The sequence below is a fragment of the Nymphalis io genome, chromosome 3 (genome assembly GCF_905147045.1).
Source record: "Nymphalis io chromosome 3, ilAglIoxx1.1, whole genome shotgun sequence".
NCBI lineage: Eukaryota > Metazoa > Arthropoda > Insecta > Lepidoptera > Nymphalidae > Nymphalis > Nymphalis io.
In genome coordinates, this window is record NC_065890.1 from 1,733,721 (window position 1) to 1,759,920 (window position 26,200).

Consider the following 26,200-nt stretch of genomic DNA (forward strand, 5'->3'; position numbering starts at 1 on the left):
ACACGTTTGTTCTGTAGATATTGACAGGCCGGTTGGAGTAGTTGGTGATACTTGTCTTTTCACGGTGTAGGTTGTGGGTTCGATTCCCACCTAGGACAAATATTTGTGTGCATGAACATGCCTCTTGGTCCTTAATCTGGGTTAATTATCTATATAAGTATGTATTTACAAAAGAAAAGTAGTATATGTAGTATATCAGTTGTCTGGTTTCTATAGTACAAGCTCTGCTTAGTTTGGGATCAGATGGCCGTGTGTGAATAATGTCCCAGGATATTATTATTATTATTATATTATTGTTGTAATTACGTTGCAATATATTTTTACACAATTAATTACGTTTTCTATTCCGTCATTTAAGTTTTAATAAAAGTAATTGTGCTTACTGACTGTGTGCTTTATTAAATATCGTAAAATATTATAAACATTTAACTAATTAGTATCTTTAGTAGTTTATTTCATAGGTGAACATATAAGCGCTACCGAGTACTATTAACAAGGACTCACGACGGCAGTATCAAACTACCGCATTTAACTTAATTATTATATAACTATTTAATTATGATTACTACATAAATAACTAAGAATTAATTAAAGAACTATATTATCGAAAATACTTCAAACTCTTCGGCACTTTTTAATTTTTTCGTCCACGAGACGATCGATCAATACGTTTATATGCAGTTTCTTAATATCTATATATGCGAGTTCATTGTTATTTCACCAGAACTCTGCTCATAAAGTCTCCTCACTTGGTCCTGCGTCATTTGCGAGACTGTGGGTATCTTGGATACGTTGTTGATCATTGGCTTTACCTAGAAGCAGTTAGAACTATAGTAACATCAACAATATTATATATGAGCGGTTTGCTCGTAAAATTCTTGCAGTTATGAACAGTAAATTCTTGATAATTAGCTAAACACTGTAAACTGTTCTCTTGGTGAACGGCTTTGTCCAAGCCACTGGGTAAGTACCACCCACTCATCATATTTAGCCGCTAAGCAGGTTAGAAGGGCGAGTAATCCAGTGTAACTATAGACACAAGGGACATGCTATCTTATTTCAAGGTTAGTGGGGCATTGGTGATGTAGGGAATAGTTAAGATCTATTACTTTGCCATTTTCTATGGGCGGTGGTGACCACTTACTACCAAATGGCTTAAATAGTGGCGTCTTTAAAAATCGTTTGATTTACTAGTGAATACTACGAACCTTATTATTAGCTATGCCAATGAACCCGTTACCGACTGTCCCGTTTGGCAATGTTCCGTTATGTACTGACCCGTTCCGAGCGACTCCGTTGGCGATTCCCGCCCCGATACGAGACACTGCATGCGCGAATTGGTGTATCGTTGTCCCATCTGATAATCATACATTGCGAATATAATTTTATAACGTAACAACAGCCACTAAACAATTCTACAAACAAACAAACAGTAATACTTCTATGCGTTGTTATTATAAATATGAGCCAGTTTGATTGCAGGAACAAAATACACACAACATAGGAACAGTGATTGAAAGCGCACTGACTTTGTTTGAAATAGTTTATATTTGTGTCTATGGTTCAAAATGACAACTTACAATCAGTTAAATTTTTTGTCTGCATTCCAGAAATAATCCAAAAAATATATACACCCCATTTGTAAAAGAACATTTGAGTGCAAATCAAACTATTAAAAAAAAATTAATACATCGTACATACCAGAAACGTTACCGTTCTGTGGTAGATGTGTCTGTGTGTTTTGTTGTGATATCGATGCGATTGCTTCAGCCTTATCCATCTCCTCCTCCAACACCCTCGTGAACTCGAGTTGTACGTCCGATGAGTCTGTATCGCCATCCACCTGACAGATAGATCAAAACCGCAAGGGTGTCATAGATTCATAAGATAAATAAATTGTTTACACTGATCTTAATTTATTGAAAATCGAAAATACAATTTTGAGGGACTAGACTAGACTAATCTTATTTGGTAACTCACGATCACGAGTCGATGCTGTTGGTCCAAGTTCTTTAGCATCGGCAAGCTCTGTTCCCTAAATACTTCGAGACGTCTTCTGAAGGCAGCCACTGAGTCATCTCGCCGACCCCGACCCAGTTGGAGTTTCGAACAATCCAAGAGCACCATACGCGGAGTCACATTGAACTAAAACAATTTTTATATTAATAATAAAAGTCTATGTGTAGTGATTCACTACCATATTGTTGTTGATTATGTTATTTATCCTAACATAAAATATTGTGTTAAAATTTTACATATTTTTTTCACTACCCTATTTCTTCAATTCTTATAAATAAGTTTCTGTCACAAAAATTGCTTGGAAGAGATCTTTATAAAGCCGCCATTTAACGCTTTTATCCTGCTGAATATATTGTTCTTTGATGATGAATAATTAATATTAAGTAATCTTTAAAAATCTACAAGTTTGCATGATTAGCTTGACAATATTAGATTAGCTTAACATAAAACTAAAATATATTTAAAAAAATACCGCATATTGCTTAATATTACATTAGAGACAAATCTGCAATGAGCATTTTCTAATGCAAATTAATCATGATGTACAGATGATTCATAGTAATTATAAACTTATAAACTTTAGTGTCACAAACCTCTGTCTCATACGACTGCATCTGCTCCAAGTCTCGGGGATATCCATCTAGGACGATGCCATGTCCACTGCGTGCAGCGTCTCTAACAGCGGCTGTCACCATCTTGGTGATCAAGTCTCCAGGGACTAGTTCCCCAGCACTGACGGCTGTGCGAGCGATATTGCCATCCGATGCCGGTCCGCCACCAGCCTCGGCTATTGCACGGAGACGTTGTCCCAAGCTATTGGCAAGAGATAAATATATTGAATGTTATTTTAATTATTTACATTATATCTTTATGATCTCTAGTTAGAATAGAGTACACGTATAATATATATACGCAATATTAAACTGATCTCGCCTTGCCTATGCACAACTGAAATGTAGTTTAAAAAAAAATATCTTAATACTGTGAAGAAAACAAACAAATTAAATTAATCTTTATATAATATTACTATGATGATCAATAAATTGATGTTAATATTTTTTTATTTACCTGAAATGCGTCCAACCGTTCCGTTGAGATACAGCTCGTTCGCACAATGTAGCTTTGTTACTGCCAGGGCCACCCACCACCCACAATGTCGGTGGTGTTGTCGTTACACCATGGACTCTTATCACTTCGGTCTGTGATTTGATATTTAATTGATAATATTAAAATGAAGCATAACAAGATATATCATAGAAAATTGAAGAAATATTTGTTGCGACAAAATATATGTTCGAAATAGTCTCACGTTGTTAATGATTGGTCACTATTGTTTAATCAAGAAATATAAAAATAATACCTTAGGACTAAGAACTCTTTCGATATTGCCATTGATTGGTAAAACTTTAGGAACAGATGCGATAGGCAATTGAGCGGCCGATATTGGCATCACGGGCACTGGAGCGGCAGGAATTATTGGCATTTTTGTTGCTGGCAATGAATCGTCTTCAATGTCTACGTCTTGGGCTTTTAGTGGGTCGTCCTCATGAATTCTCGCCGGTGCTGGCTCAACGCCAACTATTTCACCTGGTATAGCTGGAAAGAAATGTAACAAAGTTATATATGATAGTTGTCAATTCATGTCGCGAAGTTCCACTTAGATTCACCATTTTTTCTATTCCAGGTTTGGTAGGCAATTATGATCTAAGTAGATTGGTTTCTTCGTCACATTATGATATTGACATTTAAATTTCTAGACTAATATATAATGCAAGCACCAAAATTATAAAAAAAAAACAAAATGTTTGTACAAAATACCTCGAGCACCAACACCAACTCCATTCATGCCTTGCTCTTCTACCGCACCCAGAATTTGCAGAACTGCAGTCCGGAAATCCTTGTAAACTTCTTCAGGATTTCTTTCGCCATTGACCTGTAAAATATATTATTTTAGGTTAGATTCGTTTTAAATTGTCTATAATTTGCCTCATATATTAATCGTAATCTGTTTTACGGTGTCCTTAATTTTATTATATAGTACATTTAATTTTTCCTCCATATTATATTTATTTAACGGATTAAAATATACATTATAAAACTCTCTTTCCTAATCCAAGGAAAAATTATTCGGCGTATCGTGGTCCTAAGACTGTAGTTATACGTAATAATTTCATAATTTTTTCCGACATTCTAAAATGCGGATAAGAATGCGGCGAACATAACGACTGTTCTCCAAATAAAGAATGTCAATCTTCTCTAAGTAAAAAATATTAGACATTTGTGTATATAACTTTACTAATTTACTAAGAAACAAGTCCAATATATGTTTCCTATTGAAATGTTTTATTACCCTTATAAAATTGATGAGAACTTCGAAGTGTGATTAGTAAAATATTCAGAAGTAACTCATACTGAGTTTCGATGATTGAAATACTAATAATTTATTTTTCGTTCAATTTTCCAATTCAATGGACACAGAACGTTTTCTTCGTAATAGAAAAACTCGTAGAAACGGGGCCAATGTAATTAATGGTTTAATTTATTTTAGTAGCACTTTTGAGGCGGATGAACGTGATGTTTAAAAGTTTTTTTTTTCTATTTTTTTAACTGGCCTCGAAAGGTTCTCAATTCGATTGCAGTTGTTTATGAAGTCATTAATTAAATAATGAAGATGTAACTAATCGTTAAATGTATTTATTTATCGCTATTGTAAAAATAACAATAAGAAATACTTAGATTTAGACATTTTTTCTTGTTCGCTCAATACATTTAAAAAGAAAATTAATAATTATTTGTTAATTTAGTTATTTTTTTCATATTATTTGCTGTTACTTATCTTTTTAAACATTTATAATTATCATTTATAATATGCTGAATTGCATGCTTTTTTTTTAATTTATTTTTATATAGAATAGGAAGGCGGACGAGCACATAGGCCACCTGATGGTAAGTGGTCACCAAACACCCTTAGACATTGGCATTGTAAGAAATGTCAACCATCGCTTATAGCCAATGCGCCACCAACCTTGGGAACTAAGATTTTATGTCCCTTGTGCCTGTAATTACACTGGCTCACTCACCCTTCAAAAAGAAACACAACAATATCAAGTATTGCTGTTTTGCGGTAGAATATCTGATGAGTGGGTGGTACCTACCCAAGCGAGCTTGCACAAAGCCCTACCACCAGGAAATTTTTACCATATTTGAATTAGTTTTAAATGGAAACTTGATTAGTTTATGAATAAGATAATTAATGTATCATGTATGTAATATTTACCGTATGTTTTGTAATAAAAAAAATAAATTAAACAGTTGAAACCTAAGATTTATTTTGAGGGATATAATTTTAACCATCCCTTTCGGCGTCAATGCGCTACCAACCTTCCAACCGGAACACAAAAATACTAAGTATTGTTAATACGGTATATATAATACGTGACTGCCTAGTTTGTCTAGTAGCATGATGTAAGGCTGCAGACCCGGAGGTCCTGGGTTCAATTCCCAGGTCAAGTTATTGTGTTTTTCTATCAGAAAATTCTCAGACAGACAATACTCAACTGGTCGATAAATATATCGTAGTAGAGCATTTCATCAGATGAATAAGTGAAGTGAACATCCCAGTATTGTATATGCGGGAAAGTTCAACGTGGCACGCGCTTGTAATGTCGAACGCGTAATACAGTCTCGAACACAGCAATAATGGGTAATATGACAGGATAATTTATGCCCGCTTTCAATATCAAAAAAGGCGTTAAATTAAAAAAAAAATAATAAGTTAATAAATTCAAAAGCTACCATTGGGGCTATCTACGGATCGAAAGGCTACGACGTGGCTACGAATAACAGACAGTAGAGCTAAAGAAGCGATCGCTTTATCACCAGGTAGCAAGGGGTGCGAATATGTGAAAATTCCAAATACATACGTCGTCTTTGATTGTTATATACCTTCTCCACAAAAAAAAACGGGAGAGGAGGCCTTAGCCCAGCAGTAGGACATTCACAGGCTGTCACTGTACACACTGCACTGTCACTGATTGTTATATATATGGTAATTATTATTAGACAACGCCTTGGCAAACGTAGCGTAGGACGCCCTCCGGCTAGGTGGGGATAATATTCGCAAAGTGGCTAGCAGCGGATGGAGACTCAGAGCTGAAGTTCAAGCTCAGTGGCGTACCATTGGAGAGTCTTATGTCCAACAGTGGACTACGAAGGGTCGATGATGATGATAATGAATTATTATTTACATAGAATTAACTAAAATGCACTGTCAAGTGAAAGCGTCGACAAAAGGTTGTTGAAAGAAAGAATCTCGCTGTATCCTGATCGAGGGCTAGCGCCGGGTGTATGAAGACAACAAATATTTTTTTTAATAAAAAGTTATATAACGTTAATTATACAGTATTCTACTGTAGTACTTCTACAGTAATTGCGGGTTTTATTCGCCTCGCGGGTGCATTTCTTATACCCTTGCTTATAAATATATCGATCGAAATTAAATACATACAAATATTTTGTGGCATTGACAATACATTTTAATTTATGTATTGTAGAATTCTCGTACGTTTAGTTATTTACTAAACAAACAAATTATTTAGTATTCATCAAAGAATTTCTATTTGTTTTTTTTAATATTAATCATTTGTCACAGACGTTGTCCGTGACCTTATTTTTATTTCTCACCACTATTTCATCCCAATGACGTGAACATTGCAATCATTAACTACTATACGAAAATAATAATAATAAATATAATTTTATATTTGTTACATAGTACAAAAATATTTCTGGAGCTTTCTTTTATTTTTATTTTTTACAAAATACTCACTTAAGTACAGACAGAGTCATGTTCCGGTATACGTATAGCACAACACATTTGTTCTCCTTGATAAAATGATAAACTTTTCATTAGAACTTCTAACGTAGGTCTCTGGCCGCGCCTCCTGGCACGTGTAAAGAAACAGTCATTTATTACTGACCTAAACACGATATTAGTCGCTGTTATTAAATTTTCACAGTCGTTAACTTCGGACACCTGCATAGTCGCACGTCCTCGGAAAACTTGCTTATATTATATCGCTATATATAAATATGTAGATATAGTTTTAAAATATTACAATATTATTCCGGTAAAAAAAATATTATAAAACAACCTTCTAATATAAACCGTACCATCGCGATTTAAGACTCATTTTCTAATGCAAAAGAAATATTAACAGATTGTGAAGGTACCACTTTTGGCAAAGATATCCTTTACACTTATATATAAAGAAGGCTTTGAGCTATTCCTCTACTTTACTTGGCTTGGGGTATGCGTAGCCTTGGATTTGTGCCTAGGCCTACAATTCACCGACCTGAGGACCCGGCAAACCAAAGCTCATCCAGCCAAAAATAATATTATAGTTTTACTCTAACGGCTTTGAAATGGGTGGACACAAATGTCAAAGTTCCTAGGAGCCTTGGATCTTTAAGGCCACGCCTGAGATGCGCTTAAATGTATATAGGATTGTGTGATCTTTTTGTATTTTTTGTAATGTCCAATGACATTTTTATTGAAACATAATTACGAAAATCTTAACATCGTTTTTGTTAGTCTGACAGTGTTTTTTAATCTAAAATATCAGTGGATGTGACAAGATCACCGGGCTGATACATTACAGCAATAATGAATAAAATCGGAAACATTTAAAAAAAACTACCTGAAAAAACTATGTAAACGTTGTAGTTGAAATAATTTATTTAGCATTAAACATCATGCCTGTTAAAAGCGCTTAAAACGAACATAGCTTTATATAATTATGCTACTCATAAATTGGTACATTAAAAAAAACATACCATTGAATAGTTTTAACATGAACGCATCGATTTTACTGAATCATCGAGCGTTGTGTACATATTTTATTCTACGAATAAAACTTTATCAACATTCGATCTCACAAGTCATTTTATGATCATACTAATTTTCAGCCGTGGCTTGTCATGTGCTAATTTCATGTATCAGTATTTTTTATTTATTTATTTTAGCTGGTAACATTGTGTATCTTCCCGCAAAGACCTTGCCATAGAGTGCCTTCACAGATCTAAGATGTCTTGTTTGTGCCTGTTTACATTTTCGCACACGATACTTAAACCGGACCACAAATGTACAAACTATTGTTGTTTTTCGGTAGAAAAACTGACGAAATAACTTCGCATTGTATCGTAAAAATATCAAGTCATGTATATTAAATTATACTTATATTTATTTAATTTTCTTCTTAAACACTTACGACCTTACTTATAAACGTTGTTTTGTGGTTATATCTCTCTTGCTATCATCATTGATGTGACATTCGAAAGAAGAAAATAGAACTTATCACCTCATTTTACATTTAAAGCCCGTAATGTCCATGGTCGAGGGGACAACGCAATCATTTTTATAATTCATTCATTCATACATACTTATAATTAATACTAGTAGATGTACGTAAAGATATAATTATATTTTAATAATTATTCATCAACTCAACAACCTCGTAATGGTAAAGTTGCATGGGAGTCCACAGGTGGTTTCATTGTCTACGGCGAACGATCAAGTAATAAATTTCATTTTGAAATTCTATCGTCGAAGTTTATGGTCATAGCATTACTAACATTGCATGAATGTAATCAATGTGTTATGGATTTTCTATTGAATAGAAAATTGGAAAAGAGCAGGGATTGATGGATTGGTTTAGTGTCATTGTAATATTCATACTCTTATATATGTGTTTGGGATTACTCATTAGTACTGTACTGTAATGATTTTAATATTAAAACTACCGAATATGTACTACTCAGATAACTTTATTGTTCTCTCTCGTTTTAAAAATGGCCAAGATTTTTTTTAAGTACTTACAAAGATAAATAACTATAGCGCGATTTAAAAGACAACTAGCGCTATCTATTAACGAAAAGGAAAATTAAACGAATATTCTATATAATGCAAATTAGTCTTGAACAATATGTTTACATATATGGTATATAGATGTTGGTGAAATTAGTAGCGTTTGGATGAACGAATAATATACTATGATGACAAATATATGGAAGTAAAAAATATATCGACACCAGAGCATTTAGTAACGAGCACTATATGAACTATTAGTATCGAAATACCTAAATCTAATAAATATCTCAAGCTGCTTCAAAGGGGGGCCCTTTGACGCTTTGGCCTACATGACGACAGTAGCCTTGGTCTTTCCGAAACATATCGAGCATTTGTCGATAAACATCGTAAGTGACACTAGTATTGTAAATATAGGGAATTAAATTAAAATTAAGGATCAGTAAAGGGCGACTGATATAAGTGTAAATAGTTTAGTAATAAGAATTAAAAAACATATACGATTAAATATTCAAAGCAAAAATTTATTTTAACTAAAAATCAATAATAAAGTTATATTTATCGACATGTTACTTTGGTATATCGGACGCAGTCGATCGTGACGTATGTATATATATATGTACATAAATGAATTCTCCTTGACTCAAGACGAACTTGACATCGAAACATCGATATTTTCTGAGCAAAGTTCTGAAAGCAGGTATTTGCTTAGTAAAATATGTATAAGCGGGCTGGTAATTGTCTATACTTGGACGGTAATTGATGGAATTTGGATAATTCTATAATTTCCGAAATTTGGTTGTATTTTTACCTAAATATTCTTGTGAATATTTTGTTGCTGGATATTTTGTGTTTTTTGAATGTTAAATGTATGGAATATTAATTAAAAAAATAAGAACTTACTGTTTTGTAATGTCAACATGTTTCGAAAATAAGCCTTAGACTTGAGAAAAACTAAGGAAATAAAGTTAGTGTTCTTTTTTTTCAAATGACTTTTAAATTATAAAAGCCTGGCAATCAAAAATACTAAGGATGTTATGTTTCGGTACGATAAAAGTATAGGTTATATATAATGTTATATATAATGTATCTACCTACAATTTAACCTTAAACATTACTTGCATATTTGTATATAAATAGGTAAAATATATTATATACTATTCAAAGAGAATGTAGCAAGCATTCAAATCGTTTTTTTTAAGATTGAGCTTTCTGCCGGTTCTTCTCGGTGGAATCCACATTCCAAACCGATGGTAGTGCTTGACGATTCATAAGCACTTGTAAAGTCTATTAAAATAAAAATATTTTGATTTTATTCGATTTTTATATATTTTATGAGAAGGTCTGACAAAAAACTGAGTTCTTACTCTTTGTCACTAATTACATACATAAAATATCTTTTATACTCTTTCCGGTCGTGTCGGATCTCCGTCCCATCGGATTGTGAGAACTTGGGAATAGAAAGTGCACCTGTGTTTGCGCACTTTTTTGTTCTCTATAATATCTCCTGCGCAGTTGGCTACTCTTTGGGATTGGCAGCCCTGGCCAAAATAGATCTGAAGGACATTACATAAAATATATACACTTACATATCCTCCATGATTATTGATAAAGTATATGTACATTTTACTGGTGGTAGGGCTTTTTGCAAACTCGTCTGGGTAGGTACCACCCACCCATCAGATATTCTATCGCAAAACAGCAGTACTTGGTATTGTTGTGTTGCGGTTTGAAGGGCGAGTGAGCCAGGCACAAGGGACATAACATCTTAGTTCCTAAGGTTGGTGGCACATTGATAGGTAAGCGATGGTTAACATTTCTAACAATGCCAATGTCCATGGGCGTTGGTGACCACTTACCATTAGGTGGCCCATATCCTCGTCCGCCTACCTATACTATAAAAAGAGCAATGTCTTATTGATTAATAATTTCTTTTTTTCATTAACAGACTGTTACTTTACTTTTTTATGTTTTTTTTCAATGTAACAAATGCGCTCCGTTTTTGTAGCAACGTGATCCCTCGCGTGTGATATGACTATTATCCTTAGCAATACATTGGCTACGAGATATTGGATACGAGAATTACCCAAGATATCAATTAATGTTCATTATAAATATTAGACTCTTGCGATACAGTTTTCACTTAACATAATATCGTCATTGTGAATGAAAAAAAGAATTATGCCATTGATTGATCCAACCAATTCAATGTCACTCACTTTATCGGCATGTAATATTTTTGCAAAGTTAGTATTTAGATTTTTGATGCGTGTTTGTACTTTAATTCGTTTATATCTGTGTGCAATTCGTATTAGGTAGGTCGTTTATGATATGAAAATTCTATCTTAATTAAAGGAAATCTTTTACTTTTGTCACACTTTTTTCAGGTTAGGTATACTTATGCACATTTCTGTATAGATCCTATTGATATTATACCGATAGAAATTGTAAAACAAAATGAGAAATAGTTAAATGGCCCATGAGGGGATCGAACCCGCGACCTTCGCGTTATTAGCACGACGCTCTAACCAACTGAGCTAATGGGCCAGTTGTACTATCTGCTGAAAAATAAAACTATGATGTACAAAAAAGCTATAAAAACTTATTTATTAGCATTCAATTATATATTTTAAATATGTTTAAAAAAACGTTTCGTTTTTATTGTGCTATAGCGTAATTTTTTAGCATTGCATTTGATTTAAAAACAAGGTTATATAACAAACTAAGCTATTTTAGAATTTGAGTATGTGTGAGTGTGGCTTAAGATTCGAATTCGAATTTTAAAATATACATAAAAAATCTGCTATCGAATCGTGGATGATATATTTCTGCATTTGGCACACCGCTGAAGGTTGAAATGAAACGTTTCAAGGTAGTTATTATTAAACAAACACTTATGTATATATGGTGTAGTTTGTCTTCTGTCTACGACTTACCCTGACTTCTCACGATAAATTAAGATTTTAATAATATTCTGTTCTTTAGTTGCTAAAATAAATAATTTATTTAAAGCCGTCTTAGTAGTTGACATATTAATAAATTAAAAAAATAATACTAATTTACAACAATATAATAATTTAATTTTCTAACACAAAAAATACATTTCGGATTACATTTAACAGATATTTTACATATAAAATAGTAGATTTATATAGCTGTTGTTGTATAGCTTTAGGTGATGACATCGCGAATAAATTTTTCAAAAATCTATTTACCTAGCCGGGGTATTCGAAACCGTTGATTAAAAAAAACACTACAAATATTGTTGCTCCGGCAACAGTGCTGTTGATAAGAATCAAATCCGGAGCAGTACTTATCATAAGTAGCAGTTACTTTGTGGTAGAGCGAAGGTGGTGGTCGATTGCCGGCAATGACAAAAAGAAAAACCTTTAGTTTACAGTGATTATGACCTTTTGAAAAAAAATTACGTGCCACCAGACTTTTTGCACTTTAAAGAAAATTAATGTGTTTTTAATAGTCAAAATTAATTTGTATATAGTTGTGTAATGTAATTTTTTTTTTTCAATTTAATATAATATATGCAAACGTCGAATTTATTTTTTTAATTTTATATGAATACATATACTTGCATATTGTGATATAACTGTTTTCCATGAAGGGCTTTTCTAATAGTTTCGTTATCCGTACAGACGAGGCCATTTAATCGTACAGCCTTAGTTCAATTGACATCTTCCACGTGTTTTTTTTATAAAAAGAAGAGAAAACTCTCTTCTTTTTATAAAAAAAACACGTGGAATGGGCATGAGGCTCACCTGATGGAAAGTGACTATCCATCCATGGACACCTACAAAACCGGAGTGCTTGCAGGTGCGTTGCCGACTATGAAGGAATGAGTATGTTTTTTCTTAAAGGTTTCTATATCATATCGGTTCGGAAAAATCGCCCGCAAAATCTGGTTCCACAGAGTGGTTATGCGAGCCAGGAAATGCTTAAAAATCACGCTCTTGTGGATTTCCAGGCATCGAAGTGCTATGGATTGAATTTAGAATTCTGGTGCGAGACCCGATGGTGAAAATGAGTGGCCGGGTTTAATCAAAACAATTCCTCTGAGCATTCCCCTTGACAGATGCGATAGAAGATGTAATGTGATCCAACATCTCTACGCAGATCCAAAGGATCAAGGGTGTAAAATTAAAAAATGATTTTATAATGACCACAGATAAACAAATCTAGACACGATCAATGTTATTCTGCCAAACAAAAAAAAAACGAGTATGTAATTCACAAACGCAAATTACGGCGGCAATCGTCGTTTACGAGACACTGACATTGTACCTGACCGTAATATGACATGGCGATCGATAATAAACGTGACTATGTTTTATTGATGGCTATTGATCTGTCACAATACGTATTTGTGATGTCACGGCTATTAGTCTCAGCCTCATAGTTTGTCTCGTAAACTGGTACAGGCATCCATACAAATTTCAAACGCTGTAACATCTGTATCTTGCTCTTAAACATTAATTATAAAATTCAAAAATGACGAACTTATTTTTTTTTTTATACAAAATAGGAAGGCGGACGATCATATGGGCCCTGACGGTAAGCGGTCACCAACGCCCATAGACATTGGCATTGCAAGATGTTAACCATCGCTTACATCACCAATGCGCCACCAACCTTGGGAACTAAGATGTTATGTCCCTTGTGCCTGTAATTACACTGGCTCACTCACCCTTCAAACCGGAACACAACAATACCAAGTACTTCCGTACAAACTTTTATTTCCTATTTAACAAACTTTAAAGGATGACTGCTTTAAAATCCTCAATGCTTATCCACGTACTACATAAGAAACTTTTGTGCAAAGTATGCTTCTAGATTCGTAGATGCGCGATGTGCGTAGTATGTCAGTCAGTCAGTTTGAAAATTTTATTAAATAAATCTGTGTAATATTTTCAAGTTATATTTCTTTGGTCGCTATGAGAGTAACATTTGAAGGCTTTTTACTTGAGTGCAACGTTTCTATATGTAAAGTTTCAATTTCATTACGTGTGTGAATTATTCGCTTTTTGAAAGAGATTTTGAACCTTTTGGAATAATTACTCTTATACATATACGAACCTTTTGATAATTTTGAGTTTAGGTTAGATGTATATTATACCTTAATTTTTAAAACATAATTATATTTATACCAAGGGAGTAAATAACGCTATAAAAGATATATATATTATTATTTTATAAGGTTAAATATATTATTTTATATTTATAACTTACTTATTCATCATTGATTATAACTTATCGTATTTTTATATCTGTTTAAGTTTTATTATAAGTTTTTACGCGACCGACACTTGGCTGAAAGAGATTCCATATTGGTATAAGTTCGCCTTTGTACATTTTTATTTTCATATTGAGTTTAAAACGAAGTCTATAAAATTCTCAATGCTGGACAAACGTCATCTCCTCTAAAGGAGAAGATTTTAGACCTTATTCCGTTGTGCTGTATCAATGCGGATTGGTAAATGTGACCTGTGACAGACATATGGCACATAAAACTCCACAGTGCTTGGTTTTGTAATTGAACTCGTAATCTTTTGTTAAGGTTCACGAGTTCTAGCCACTGGGCCACATCGGTTCGTATTACGTAATAGTAAATGAAATTAAAATGAAAATATAACAACTTCCAAACCATTCTTTAATTTTCCGAAAGATTTTTTCCCGGGGCATTTAAGAATCTGTTTTGCAGTATTAAAATGTGAATTTTTTATAAACAATTTCAAGTTTACACGTTGCTGTGTTTATATTTGGAGGAACACAATAATTTAGCATACAAATATAATGAACGCAGCGTTCTGAACCGGCCATTTTCATATAAAATATGCAAATGTAACTGCCCGTGACGGACATTTTCTTTAATACACCTTTTGCCACTCGTATTAGAGTTATGACTACACGCTTTTGTAGATAACGATTAAATGTTTGCTTTACATAATAACTAATTTTCACTCACGCAGTTTGTAATATTTTTTTCCTTATTTATGAAAGTATTCCATGTCCCATTCCAGGGTATAATCTAAGAAACGTCGTTTTAAGATATACAATATGTACGTTTGTGAGTGTGTTTTGTTATAAACATTACAAATTTAACGTGTATGAAGGCAAGGTGAAACATGGCATGTTACTTGGTGATACTTGGCGGTCATCACTAATTTCACCGCTAAACATCAATACTTAATATTGCTGTGTTCTGGCTTGGCCGATTAGCCGAGATGGCCTAGTGGTAAGAACTCGTGAATCTTAACCGATGACCATGGGTTCAAACGTGCACAAGCACCACTGAATTTTCATGTGTTTAATTTGTGTTATAATTCATCTCTTATCCTGCATGTGTCTAATTTCACTGAAATTCTATCACGTGTGTATTCCAGCAATCCGCATTGGAGCAGCGTGGGGGAATAAGCTCCAAAAACCTTCTTCTCAAATAAAGAAGAGGAGGCCTTAGCCCAGCAGTGGTACATTAACAGACTGTTACTAATTACTAATAATCCGGTTTGAAGGGTGAACCAATGTAACTATAGGTCCAAAGGACATAACTACTTTGTTCCAAAAGTTGGTGGTGGATTGGCGTTGTAAGGAATGGTTAATAGGTGGCCCATTTGCCAGAGCACCTTCCTTCTATGAACAACCTTAAAAAATCCACTGGTAGAAAAACCCACCCAGAAGACAACTTGACGATTAACTTGAGGAAAATATTTAATATATATTATTTGATAATAGGCGATATTAATATTATTATTTTAAATTAAAAAAAAACATATTATAGGTACTAAACAAAAAAATAATATAATCGTAACATCCACGTACAAATACTTAATCTCAAATTATTTGTCCAATTGCGCTGAGGCATACATATACTATATATATACTTGATTTTAACGATCATCCGCTTCATTGTTTATATATATATCAAACAATGAAGCGGATGATATTATATATATAATATAATATATTTATATATATATATATATATAAAATATTTAAACATTTTTTCCTTAAAAAATTATAATAGCATTTGTTAATGTCACCATGTCTGAGTTAAATGTTTCAAATTGATTATATTATTATTATTTGTGTTTAAAAAACAAGGCGTTTCTTTATGTTATGACTGATGATTATTTATTCATATTCAGATAAAAGGTTAATTTATTACTGTTATAAAAATATATATAACAGATAAAAAATCAATACTAGATAATATTTTTTGACGGATTAATAAAATAATTTATGGAGCTACGATTACAAATGTTATTATTAAGAATCAGCGATAAGAAAAATATACTCATTAATGTCAGTTGCGCAACAGACAATTTTTTTTAGGTAGATAGAAGCAAATGATACACTTGATGGTGTTACCAATCACATCTATCTACCTATTAACATTCTGATCGCCTTTAACATGCTGCGGGTCATCCCACAGCTGGGCTAAGATCTTTCTCCCCCCATGAGAAGAATATTTCAAACATATTCAACACATGTGTCAAAATTTCATCCAACTTAGAATAGAATAGAATATGCTTTATTGTACAGCAAAAGAGTTACAGAAACATACAATTATAAACAAACGTAAAAAAACCTATTAATGTACGAAATAAGGTCTTATCGCTAAAAGAGCGATCTCTTCAAAACAACCTTTGGGTAGAGAACATGAGATAAATAAAGCGGTAAGTACCGATCAACTTATCTTTTATTTCTATCTTGGCAATTTTTATTTTCAAAACTGAGCACCAATTGAATTATAAACAAATGAATCATGTGGTGTTCAGATTTTAACCCGTTCAATCATTGTTTAAGCTGTTCTAACCTATTGTTCTATCTCGGGAAAACTTTGTTCATACACAAACATAAATATATAATTTAAATATAGAACTCTCGTAATAATTACTCCCGTACTACGTCAAATAATGAAAATATACCCTAAAGTCCGTGACTTGATATGTCTCCGGGCTACTATTGAGAATTTCTTGACTGAGAAAACACAAGTTAAAGATTGATTTTCTCGACCCGGAATTATTACATCTGGCTCAGCCAACGTATAAGCTAGCTATTAATTAACAAGTAATTTTAAAACAGGGACTTTGTACAAATCTTTGTTCCCTTCTTGAAGGCATTCCAATCTAGAAGAATTAATTACATAAATAGCAATTGCATCTCGCTGCATCCGCTTAGAAAGGATCTTTGGAAATCAACATTAAGGGGAATGGGAAAATGGCACTGACTTTGATTCAATTTTACTAGGAAGAACAGACAGCTAGTATTATAGAGAAGTAAAGTAACAGCCTGTGAATGTCCCACTGCTAGGCTAAGGCCTCCTCTCCCTTTTTGAGGAGAAGGTATGGAGCTTATTCCACCAAGTTGCTCCAATGCGGGTTGGTGGAATACACATGTGGGAGAATTTCAGTGAAATTAGACAAATGCAGGTTTCCTCACGCTGTTTTCCTTCACCGTATAGCACGAGATGAATTATAATCACAAATTAAGCACATGAAAATTCAGTGGTGCTTTCCTGGGTTTGAACCCACGATCATCGGTTAAGATTCACGCATTCTTACCACTGGGCCATCTCAGCATCAGAGAAAATAATTTTAAATACAGGTAAATGTAAATTTCCTAGAGGTTATAAAATATATACCTTATTCATCGTCACAGTTCTTATTGCAATAAGATAGGTTTTCAATTTTGTCCAATCTAGCAACCGGCCCATTAGCTCAGTTGGTTAGAGCGTCGTGCTAATAACGCGAAGGTCGCGGGTTCGATCCCCTCATGGGCCAATATAATTTTTATACGTATTAAACATATTACAGTGAAATATAAATATTATAACAATTAGCATAACTATGATAACAATGACTTGGTTACTATGAATTGTTTTTTTTTAATACTTTTAATGTTAAATACATAAAGATATATATTATTTAGTGTTGCACAAGTAAATAACAATGTTGGTAAAGACTAATATATAATTATTTGGCATACATAAGTATATATAGTCATTTTATTAGATGCACTAACTTAGTAATGCTACGATTTATCGTAGCATTGACGTCACATTATTGTAGCTTGCTACGTAGTTATAATGATTTGTGAAATATTTTTATTAATCATGGACACAATATAATTTTTATAGGTAGAAGCGAATGGTGACACAATTTATTTTTATTTATTTTCTTATTTTTATAATATAGGAAGGCGAACGAGTATAAGGGCCACCTGATGGTAAGTGGTCACCGACGCCCTTAGACATTGGCATTGTAAGAAATGTCAACCATCGCTTACATAGTCAATGCGCCATCAACCTTGGAACCTAAGATTTTATGTCCCTTGTGCCCGCTTTGTTACTTAATTATGTAAATTTATTTTTTGTAATAAATTTATTCGTTATGAAAGTATAAACAAAAATTATTGTATTACTCATATTGATGAGATGTATTTTATATGTTTTTAATGTTGCATGTATGAAATTATGCTTTATCTTGAATAATTTTGATCAAATTCAAAGCAAAATTTAATTTATATATTGTAGATTAAAAAACACTATGGCATAATAAATTAGATTTTATAATATTATTATACATTTCACATCTGTAATATTTACCAAATGTATAAAAAGTATTATTTGGCCCATGAGGGGATCGAACCCGCGACCTTCGCGTTATTAGCACGACGCTCTAACCAACTGAGCTAATGGGCCGATGACTTATTTTCTTAAAATAAAGACTACTTGAACATTTTTAAATTCTTATATACATATTTAATCTTTATATTATTTTTCTTCAAATAGTTAAGTTGGACAGAATAATGGGCCACCTGATAGAGATTGGCACTATAAGAAATATTGACCATTTCTTAAGTCGCGAATGCACCAACAAACTTGGGAACTAATATGTTATATTTCTCGTGCTTGTAACTACACTAGCATACTCAGCATTCAAAACGAAACACAATAACACCAAGTATTGCTGCCCAACGGTAACATATATGATGAGTGTGTGTTGACTACCCAGATGGGCTTGCACAAAACCCTACCATTAAATGAAGTGAATGCATTGTAAAATAATTTAAGTCAGCTGAAAAATCAGTGGTACTAAAAAATTTAAGTATATAATTACATATTTAAATATAAAACTAGTGCCGCGAATAGTTCATACCCCTTTTATATCGTTTTTTTTTTGCGCATTAGTGTAATGTTTTATCATATGTTAATTATTTTTTTTAATCTTTATTTTAGAAGGGTTTGGTCACCGAGTGATCATGCCACCCCTATTGGAATAACTAAACATAATAAATCAGTTTACAAAATCAACCTATTGATAACAAAAATTAAATAATTCTATGTCTTAATCCTACTAATATGTTAATTTTAATTTTATTATTTTTCTTCTTTTTAATTTATGTCATTTATTTTTATACGTATCATCTTACAAAACATGTAACACTTTTTTTGTCGATATGATTAAAATATGTTAAATTGGAGTAAGCAAAACTAGATTTATATAATTGCATGATGAGTTAGCCTATAATTACGATGTATGATGTTAGTAAATGTATTTTTTTTTTATTATTATATTTTAGGATAGACATATATACATTGTACATTGTTTGGCTTCCTATATAATAAATAATATAAAAAATATCATATATTTTATAAGTATTCAAGCCAAATAAAAAATAAATTACTGGTCTATATAATAATTTCCTAACATTTGGCTGTCGTGTACAAATTACAATTTAATTTTGATATGAACATTTATTGACGCACTTTTGGGGTAAAACCGTATCGTGACCGACTTGGATGCCGTGACGGGAAACGGCATGACGCTCTCTAATGAAGTCATGCCTCATTTCCAACGCCGCTCTGTTCTCTATTGTGTGTTTACAAGAGTACAGTGCCAGTTACTTATACTTCGTCGCTTTTCCTAATTAGTGTGGTACGCACACGCAGCAAAAAAATATATTTAATGTAACAAAATTCTATGTCTTTATTTTGTACTCCATATTCATTTACTGTATATAACAGCGCGAATATAATAATATTGATTGTTGATATTTTTGTTAATGATTAATTGATTGTAGCTGTTGGCTCAAATGGCCTGGATAGCGTCATTGGCCGTCAGCTATTGTGAGAATATTGGGAGCTCTCTTAAGGGCTCAGAATACGCGTGTCCTAAGGGCGTCTCCTGTGAATTTTGTAAATAAATATTTCAGCGAATAAAGTGCTCCATACATTATTTAAATCTGATTTATATATCGTTATTAATCCTATATTGTATTCGAGATCACTCTACATAGAGTGTGTGTGTGTATGCATGTATGTATGTATGTATATAGATTAAAAATGCCGAGATAGCTCAGTGGTAAGAACGCGTGAATTTTAACCGATGATTGTGGGTTCAAATCCGTGCAAGCACCATTGAATTTTCATGTGCTTAATTTGTGATTATAATTCTTCTCATGCTGGACGGTGAAGGAAAACATCGTGAGGAAACCTGCATGTGTCTAATTTCACTGAAATTCTCCCACATGTGTATTCCACCAACCTGCATTGGAGCAACTTGGTGGACAGTAACAGTAAAATTAGACACATGCAGGTTGCATGTGTCTAATTTTACTGAAATTCTGCCACATGTGTATTCCACCAACCCGCATTGAAGTAGAGTGGTAGAATAAGCTTCAAAACTTTCTTCTCAAAAAGGGAGAGGAGGCCTTAGCCTAGCAGTGGGACATTCACAGGCTGTTACTACATAGATTAACAATAAAAAATGATGCTCAATAGTATTAAGGATCATTTAATTGTGAACGTAATGTTAAAATCGACTGGAATAAATTATTGAGGGAGCTCCATTTTATTTTTATCATGGAACCAGAAACTTACATTTTAATAACCGTCAGGTTTACATCTGTGAGCGTTTCGGCGGCCAATTTCTTTATTGATAAAATTAATAGAAACCAACTAAATACGACGTGGAATATGAAATGGGGTACTTTTGTCAAAGTTTAGTTTACGCGGGGGGAATATGTATGTGAATATAAAACAATCATCTAGTTATTACTCAAGTACTATTAAAACAAAAAGGGAAAAAGATAAGTGGCCCATGAGGGGATCGAACCCGCGACCTTCGCGTTATTAGCACGACGCTCTAACCAACTGAGCTAATGGGCCGGTTGAATAATTTGTTGAAAAACAAAACTACATACGTTGTACATCAAAGTCATGAAGTATTATTTATCAGAACTCAAGTATTTAATATATTTATTTTTCTAAATGACATTTTGTTTTCATTGTACAATCTTAATAGTAGGTATATATTAAGTATTGCTTTTGTAAGGTAATTATATTTATTATTATTTAATTTATTTAGGAAAGTCGTTGAAATATACAAATTTGTAATATGAAATAATAGATGAATGCCTACCTAACCCTATTATTGCTATAAATAAAAGCATAGACAAGCCTATGTACTATTAATACAGAAGTATTTTTGCGTATCACGCAAAATTCCACAATTAACGACCAAGTCATTTTGCGTGTAGAATTTAACAGTTTCAATATGGTATTTTTTTATAGTACAGGAAGGCGAACGAGCATATGGGTCACCTGATGGTAAGTGGTTACAACGCCCATAGACATTGGCATTGTAAATGTTAAGCCTCACCCACATCGCCAATGCGCCACCGACCTTGCGAATTAAGATGATATGTCCCTTGTGCCTGTGATTACACTGGCTCACTCATCCTTCAAACCGGAACACAACAATACCAAGTACTGCTGTTTTGCGGTAGAATATCCGGTGAGTGGGTGATACCCACCCAGACGATGCACAAAGCCCTACCAACAGTTGACATTTACATTCATATTAATTTATCGCTATAGCGAAAAACATTAAATAATAATGAATTAGGCGGTTTTACAACCGTATCGATTTGTTCGTTTGAATACAAAATCTCTAATCATTTTCATTTTATTCAAAACAAAAATACTTTACTGTGTATTATAAACAAGTCCCCCACCGCGTTTATCTGTTTGTCTGTCCGCGATAAACTCAAAAAGTACGGAACGGATTTTCATACGGTTTATACCAATGGATGGAGTGATTTTTGAGGTAAGTGTATAATTCCTTAAGTCTTTGTGAAAATTGTCTGAAATATAAAAGATGAAAATGTCGGGCAAAAACATGCCGACTGGGAGTTTTACTGGCGTGTGCCGCGTAAACCAATTAGATAAATTAGAGCGATATGTATTACGATATAAAGTTTTCATGTAGACGCTTATATTGCTCGTGTGAAGCCGGGAAGAGTAGTAGCTTGTTTAATAATTTTATGTCTGAATTGCCACGTAATTTTAGTCAGATGGATTTATGATAATAAAACGTTTATGTACGTAACCGTACCACTACATTTACAAACGTTATTAAAGTAATACAATGTATTATTTGTATCATCAAAGTAATAAATAAATACATTGCAGAGTGTGTCTATGGAATGCATCAATTTTAAGTTACGTAATATACCTATTAAGACCATTACCACCTAGGAAATATACATATAATACTGCCTCGTTGGTCTAGTGGTCACAGATCCCGAGGCCCTGAGTTCAAATCCCAAGTCGGGCCAATAAAAAGTTATTGGGTATATCTGTCGAAGATTCTCAGTAACAGCCCGTAGTCTGGAATTTGAAATACTCCCGTGCCTCGGAAAATACGCAAAGCCGTTCGTGCACTCAAACTCTTTCCGATCATGTCGGATTGCCGTCACATAGGATTATGAGAGTGAGGGAATAGAGAGTGCACCTGTGTTTGCGCACACACTTGTGCACTATAATGTCCTGCGCAGTTGGCTTATCTATCTCGAGATTGGCCGCTGTGGCCGATTCGGAGGACAATAAAAAACACTAGTTGTTCGCTTAAAAAACGATATATTATAAACACTTACCGCTATGAGCATGTTGCTCTGATCGAAGTAATCTGCGACTGGCATTACGTTCTTATAGAAATTACTTAGTTCCATCCGCGCCAGACTGAGTACGACGTGCCCCAGCCTTGCTCCGTACTCGATCTGACGTTCCAGCACCCGTTGTCTCCAGCTCACGAGCACCACGCCACTTATCATCTGAATCTAAGGATATTATAAACAAAATTAATATTTTTTATTCACATACTGTAGAGAGATTTATTTGTAAATGCGTTACTTGAAGCCATTGTAGCATCCAAGTCTCTGTCACAATAAATGCTGGGAATGTCCCACTGGTCGCCTCTCCCTATGAAGACTAGGTTTTCAGCTTTTTTCACCACGATGCTACAATGCGGCTTGGTGGATACACATGTGATTCTTTCGCCCAGCACGAGATGAATAAGCAAAATAAAGGACTTGAAAAATCAATGGGGCTTGTCTGGGTTTGAACCCGCTATCATCGGTTAAGATTCGACGTTCTAACCACTGGGCCATCTCGGCTTTGTCACAGGATCTAATAGCAATAAAAATGTCATACGTTGTCAATTAGAATTGTGTAAAATATTGTAACTGGAATTCACAACTAGTAAATTGATAACAATTGATAGCACTTAGTTGCAGTCCACAACAATATGCGGCTACAGTCCAATTGTCGTTTAACATATGAGAAGCTTCTAGAACAATAGGTGACCCTTCGTCTGTATTAATCAGACATGTCATGCGAGTTAGCGTATTAGCTCGATCGCGTGTGTAATTAATATATTTACTAATGCGATCGAGATATTATCGGTGACGGAAACACTTGTTTTGTCATGAAGGGTGTTTATATTATGTTATAATACACATTAACGTACATTGCTGGACCTTCACATGAATTTGACGACTTTTCAGTACATACAGTGCTATGTATGTTGGGAAAAATAATACCGAATTTGTGACTGTGTACCAGAAACAAATATATAATTATTACTTCTATTTCAGTAAATCATTTTTAATTCAATTTAAACGGGATCTTAAAATAGGATCCCAGAAATCGTTCAAGGTATTACTGTTGTTTAAAATAAATAAAAAAAAGATTATGCTAGAAATTCACCAAACCATTCTAAAGTACAAAACTTGTTTATGGTTCCATCTTAATATCTTTAATTAGACTTTGATAGTTTGTTATATTGACAGAACGGATACGTCTGTCATTATTAGGACAGTTAATAAATAGTGAATAGTAAAAAAAAATACATAGGGGTATTTTGTCTTGTTTATTTTGACATCTAATGTCCCGTAAACATGAAATTTCTTTTGACATTAGTTTACTCTAAATTTATTAAATATAAAATTAACATTTATTGTAAGAAATAAATTAAAATTAGAATTATTTATGTTTTTATATTATTTATATGTTTTTTTTTATAGAATAGGAAGGTGGACGAGCATATGGGCCACCTGATGGTAAGTGGTCACCAAACGCCCTTAGACATTTGCATTGTAAGAAATGTCAACCATCGCTTATAGCCAATGCGCCACCAACCTTGGGAACTAAGATTTTATGTCCCTTGTGCCTGTAATCACACTGGCTCACTTACCCTTCAAACCGGAACACAACAATATCAAATATTGCTGTTTTGCGGTAGAATATCTGATGAGTGGGTGGTACCTACCCAGACGAGCTTGCACAAAGCCCTACCACCAGTGTGTATGTTGTGTTCGATAAATTATTTCATTTAATTATAATGTTGTTCTAGTTTTCTACATAGTTTCTGCTCATCATTAAACGCTTTAAAATTTGAAACCGAATGATCTCATGTGTCATCTCTTTTATGTGTCATTGGCCGAATATTTTGCGCGTAGGTTCACGTATAGTGAAAATAATACAGTTAGTGAGTTCATATATATGATATACACCTAGAGAATTAAGCTAAGCAACTTATATTGAAATAGATTACAAAATTAGAAAAAAAACCGGTTCTTCTTACGTCAGAGTATTTACTTTTAGGAACCAATTTAATAATTTTTACTTTAATCATTAATAAGTGCCCAAGTGTAGTGCTTCTACATGTGAGAACTAGATCTCAACACGCAATCCGTTTCCCGCCATAAAGAGTTTCTGTCAATGTTCTTGTTGCCAGATTAACAAATATAGATTATTATTTATTAATATAAAAAATAAAGATACTCTCCAGTAATATTTAAAAATAATTCGTATCACATCTAATATTATATATTACAATCTGATTTAGTCTTACATATATTTAATAAAGGAATTTTAAAGTTATACCATCTTTTCCCAAGCCGTAGTCAGTCAATATAACCTATATTAGATCGCTTAATATTCTATGGCACCAATCAATTCCGCGAGCCCACCATTACTCATGGTCCCCATGGGCCGGTTCCAATACAATTACATTAGACGACATTTAGTATTATAGCTGTTATTGCATAAAACGTATATGTGTTTTTGTTAAATGATTTAAACAGACTCACCATTTATATTTTAGCGAAATAAATCAACGCTTTACAGTTACAATCATAAATAGATTTTAGACCAGTAATATTGAATCGTAATTTTTTGACTGGCAAGAAAGTTATTTATTTATTTATTTATTGAGATTAGTTACACCATCAACTTATCATTAAACACTTGAAATTAACAACTGCAACAAATATTCTTACGAAATGATATGTCTTTAAAGGCGTAAACAACAATTACCGTAAAAACAAAAATAATATAAACCAAACTAACCTATATAAGAATTTAACAATCAAATCTTAGCGACTAATACAGCAAAACTAATTAAATCGTAGAAATAAAATAAAATAATAATAATATTATTAAATAACAAATTATAAAACCAAAATAAGTATAGTATTTATACGCTATGAGTTCGATTAATGAGATCTATAAATCATCATATACAATTAAGTTTATCAATTACACGAAATTCAAGCTTTTTTCTCAATTAATAAATGCTCACGTTACCACCTGCCTTAAACGTTATTGGTCTCCCGTGGCTCGTAGCGTGATGCTTTGTCTCATATAATGATGTGCCTCCTGACAGATTTCAGCTACGACGGCAATTCTCAAAGGAAACTAGCCGTTTGCACGGGACATACTCTAGTGTCCAAGCGTGTGCGCAAACACAGGTGCACTCTCTATTCCCTAACTCCCGTTATCCGACGAGACTTAGATCTTAGTTCCCAAGGTTGGTGGCGCATTGGCTATGTAAGCGATGGTTGACATTTCTTACAATGCGAATGTCTAAGGGCGTTGGTGATCACTTACCATCAGGTAGCCTATATGCTCGTTTGCCTTCCTATTCTATATAAAAAAAATAACCGTAAATAATTCTT

General features: G+C 33.3%; 1 protein-coding gene and 4 non-coding genes across 5 annotated transcripts in view; 1 reads left to right on the plus strand and 4 right to left on the minus strand.

Annotated features, from left to right (window-relative positions):
• Positions 1-672: 672 nt before the first annotated feature.
• The window catches only part of LOC126781297 (uncharacterized), a 34,391-nt gene continuing 8,863 nt past the window's right edge, over positions 673-26,200 (minus strand). The window contains exons 5-13 of the mRNA XM_050506219.1: positions 22,838-23,020; positions 3,838-3,952; positions 3,380-3,615; positions 3,088-3,218; positions 2,613-2,832; positions 1,981-2,145; positions 1,714-1,843; positions 1,209-1,357; positions 673-812 (exon numbers count right to left, since the gene is read on the minus strand). Coding sequence (XP_050362176.1) covers positions 693-812; positions 1,209-1,357; positions 1,714-1,843; positions 1,981-2,145; positions 2,613-2,832; positions 3,088-3,218; positions 3,380-3,615; positions 3,838-3,952; positions 22,838-23,020 — 1,449 coding nt within the window. The 3' untranslated portion in view covers positions 673-692. The remainder of the gene's footprint in view (positions 813-1,208; positions 1,358-1,713; positions 1,844-1,980; positions 2,146-2,612; positions 2,833-3,087; positions 3,219-3,379; positions 3,616-3,837; positions 3,953-22,837; positions 23,021-26,200) is intronic.
• Positions 11,358-11,431, minus strand: Trnai-aau (transfer RNA isoleucine (anticodon AAU)). The gene has a single exon. It is a non-coding gene; the product is annotated as a tRNA-Ile (tRNA).
• On the plus strand, positions 17,606-17,679 carry Trnai-aau (transfer RNA isoleucine (anticodon AAU)). The gene has a single exon. It is a non-coding gene; the product is annotated as a tRNA-Ile (tRNA).
• Trnai-aau (transfer RNA isoleucine (anticodon AAU)) lies at positions 18,526-18,599 on the minus strand. Its single transcript has one exon. It is a non-coding gene; the product is annotated as a tRNA-Ile (tRNA).
• Positions 20,995-21,068, minus strand: Trnai-aau (transfer RNA isoleucine (anticodon AAU)). Its single transcript has one exon. It is a non-coding gene; the product is annotated as a tRNA-Ile (tRNA).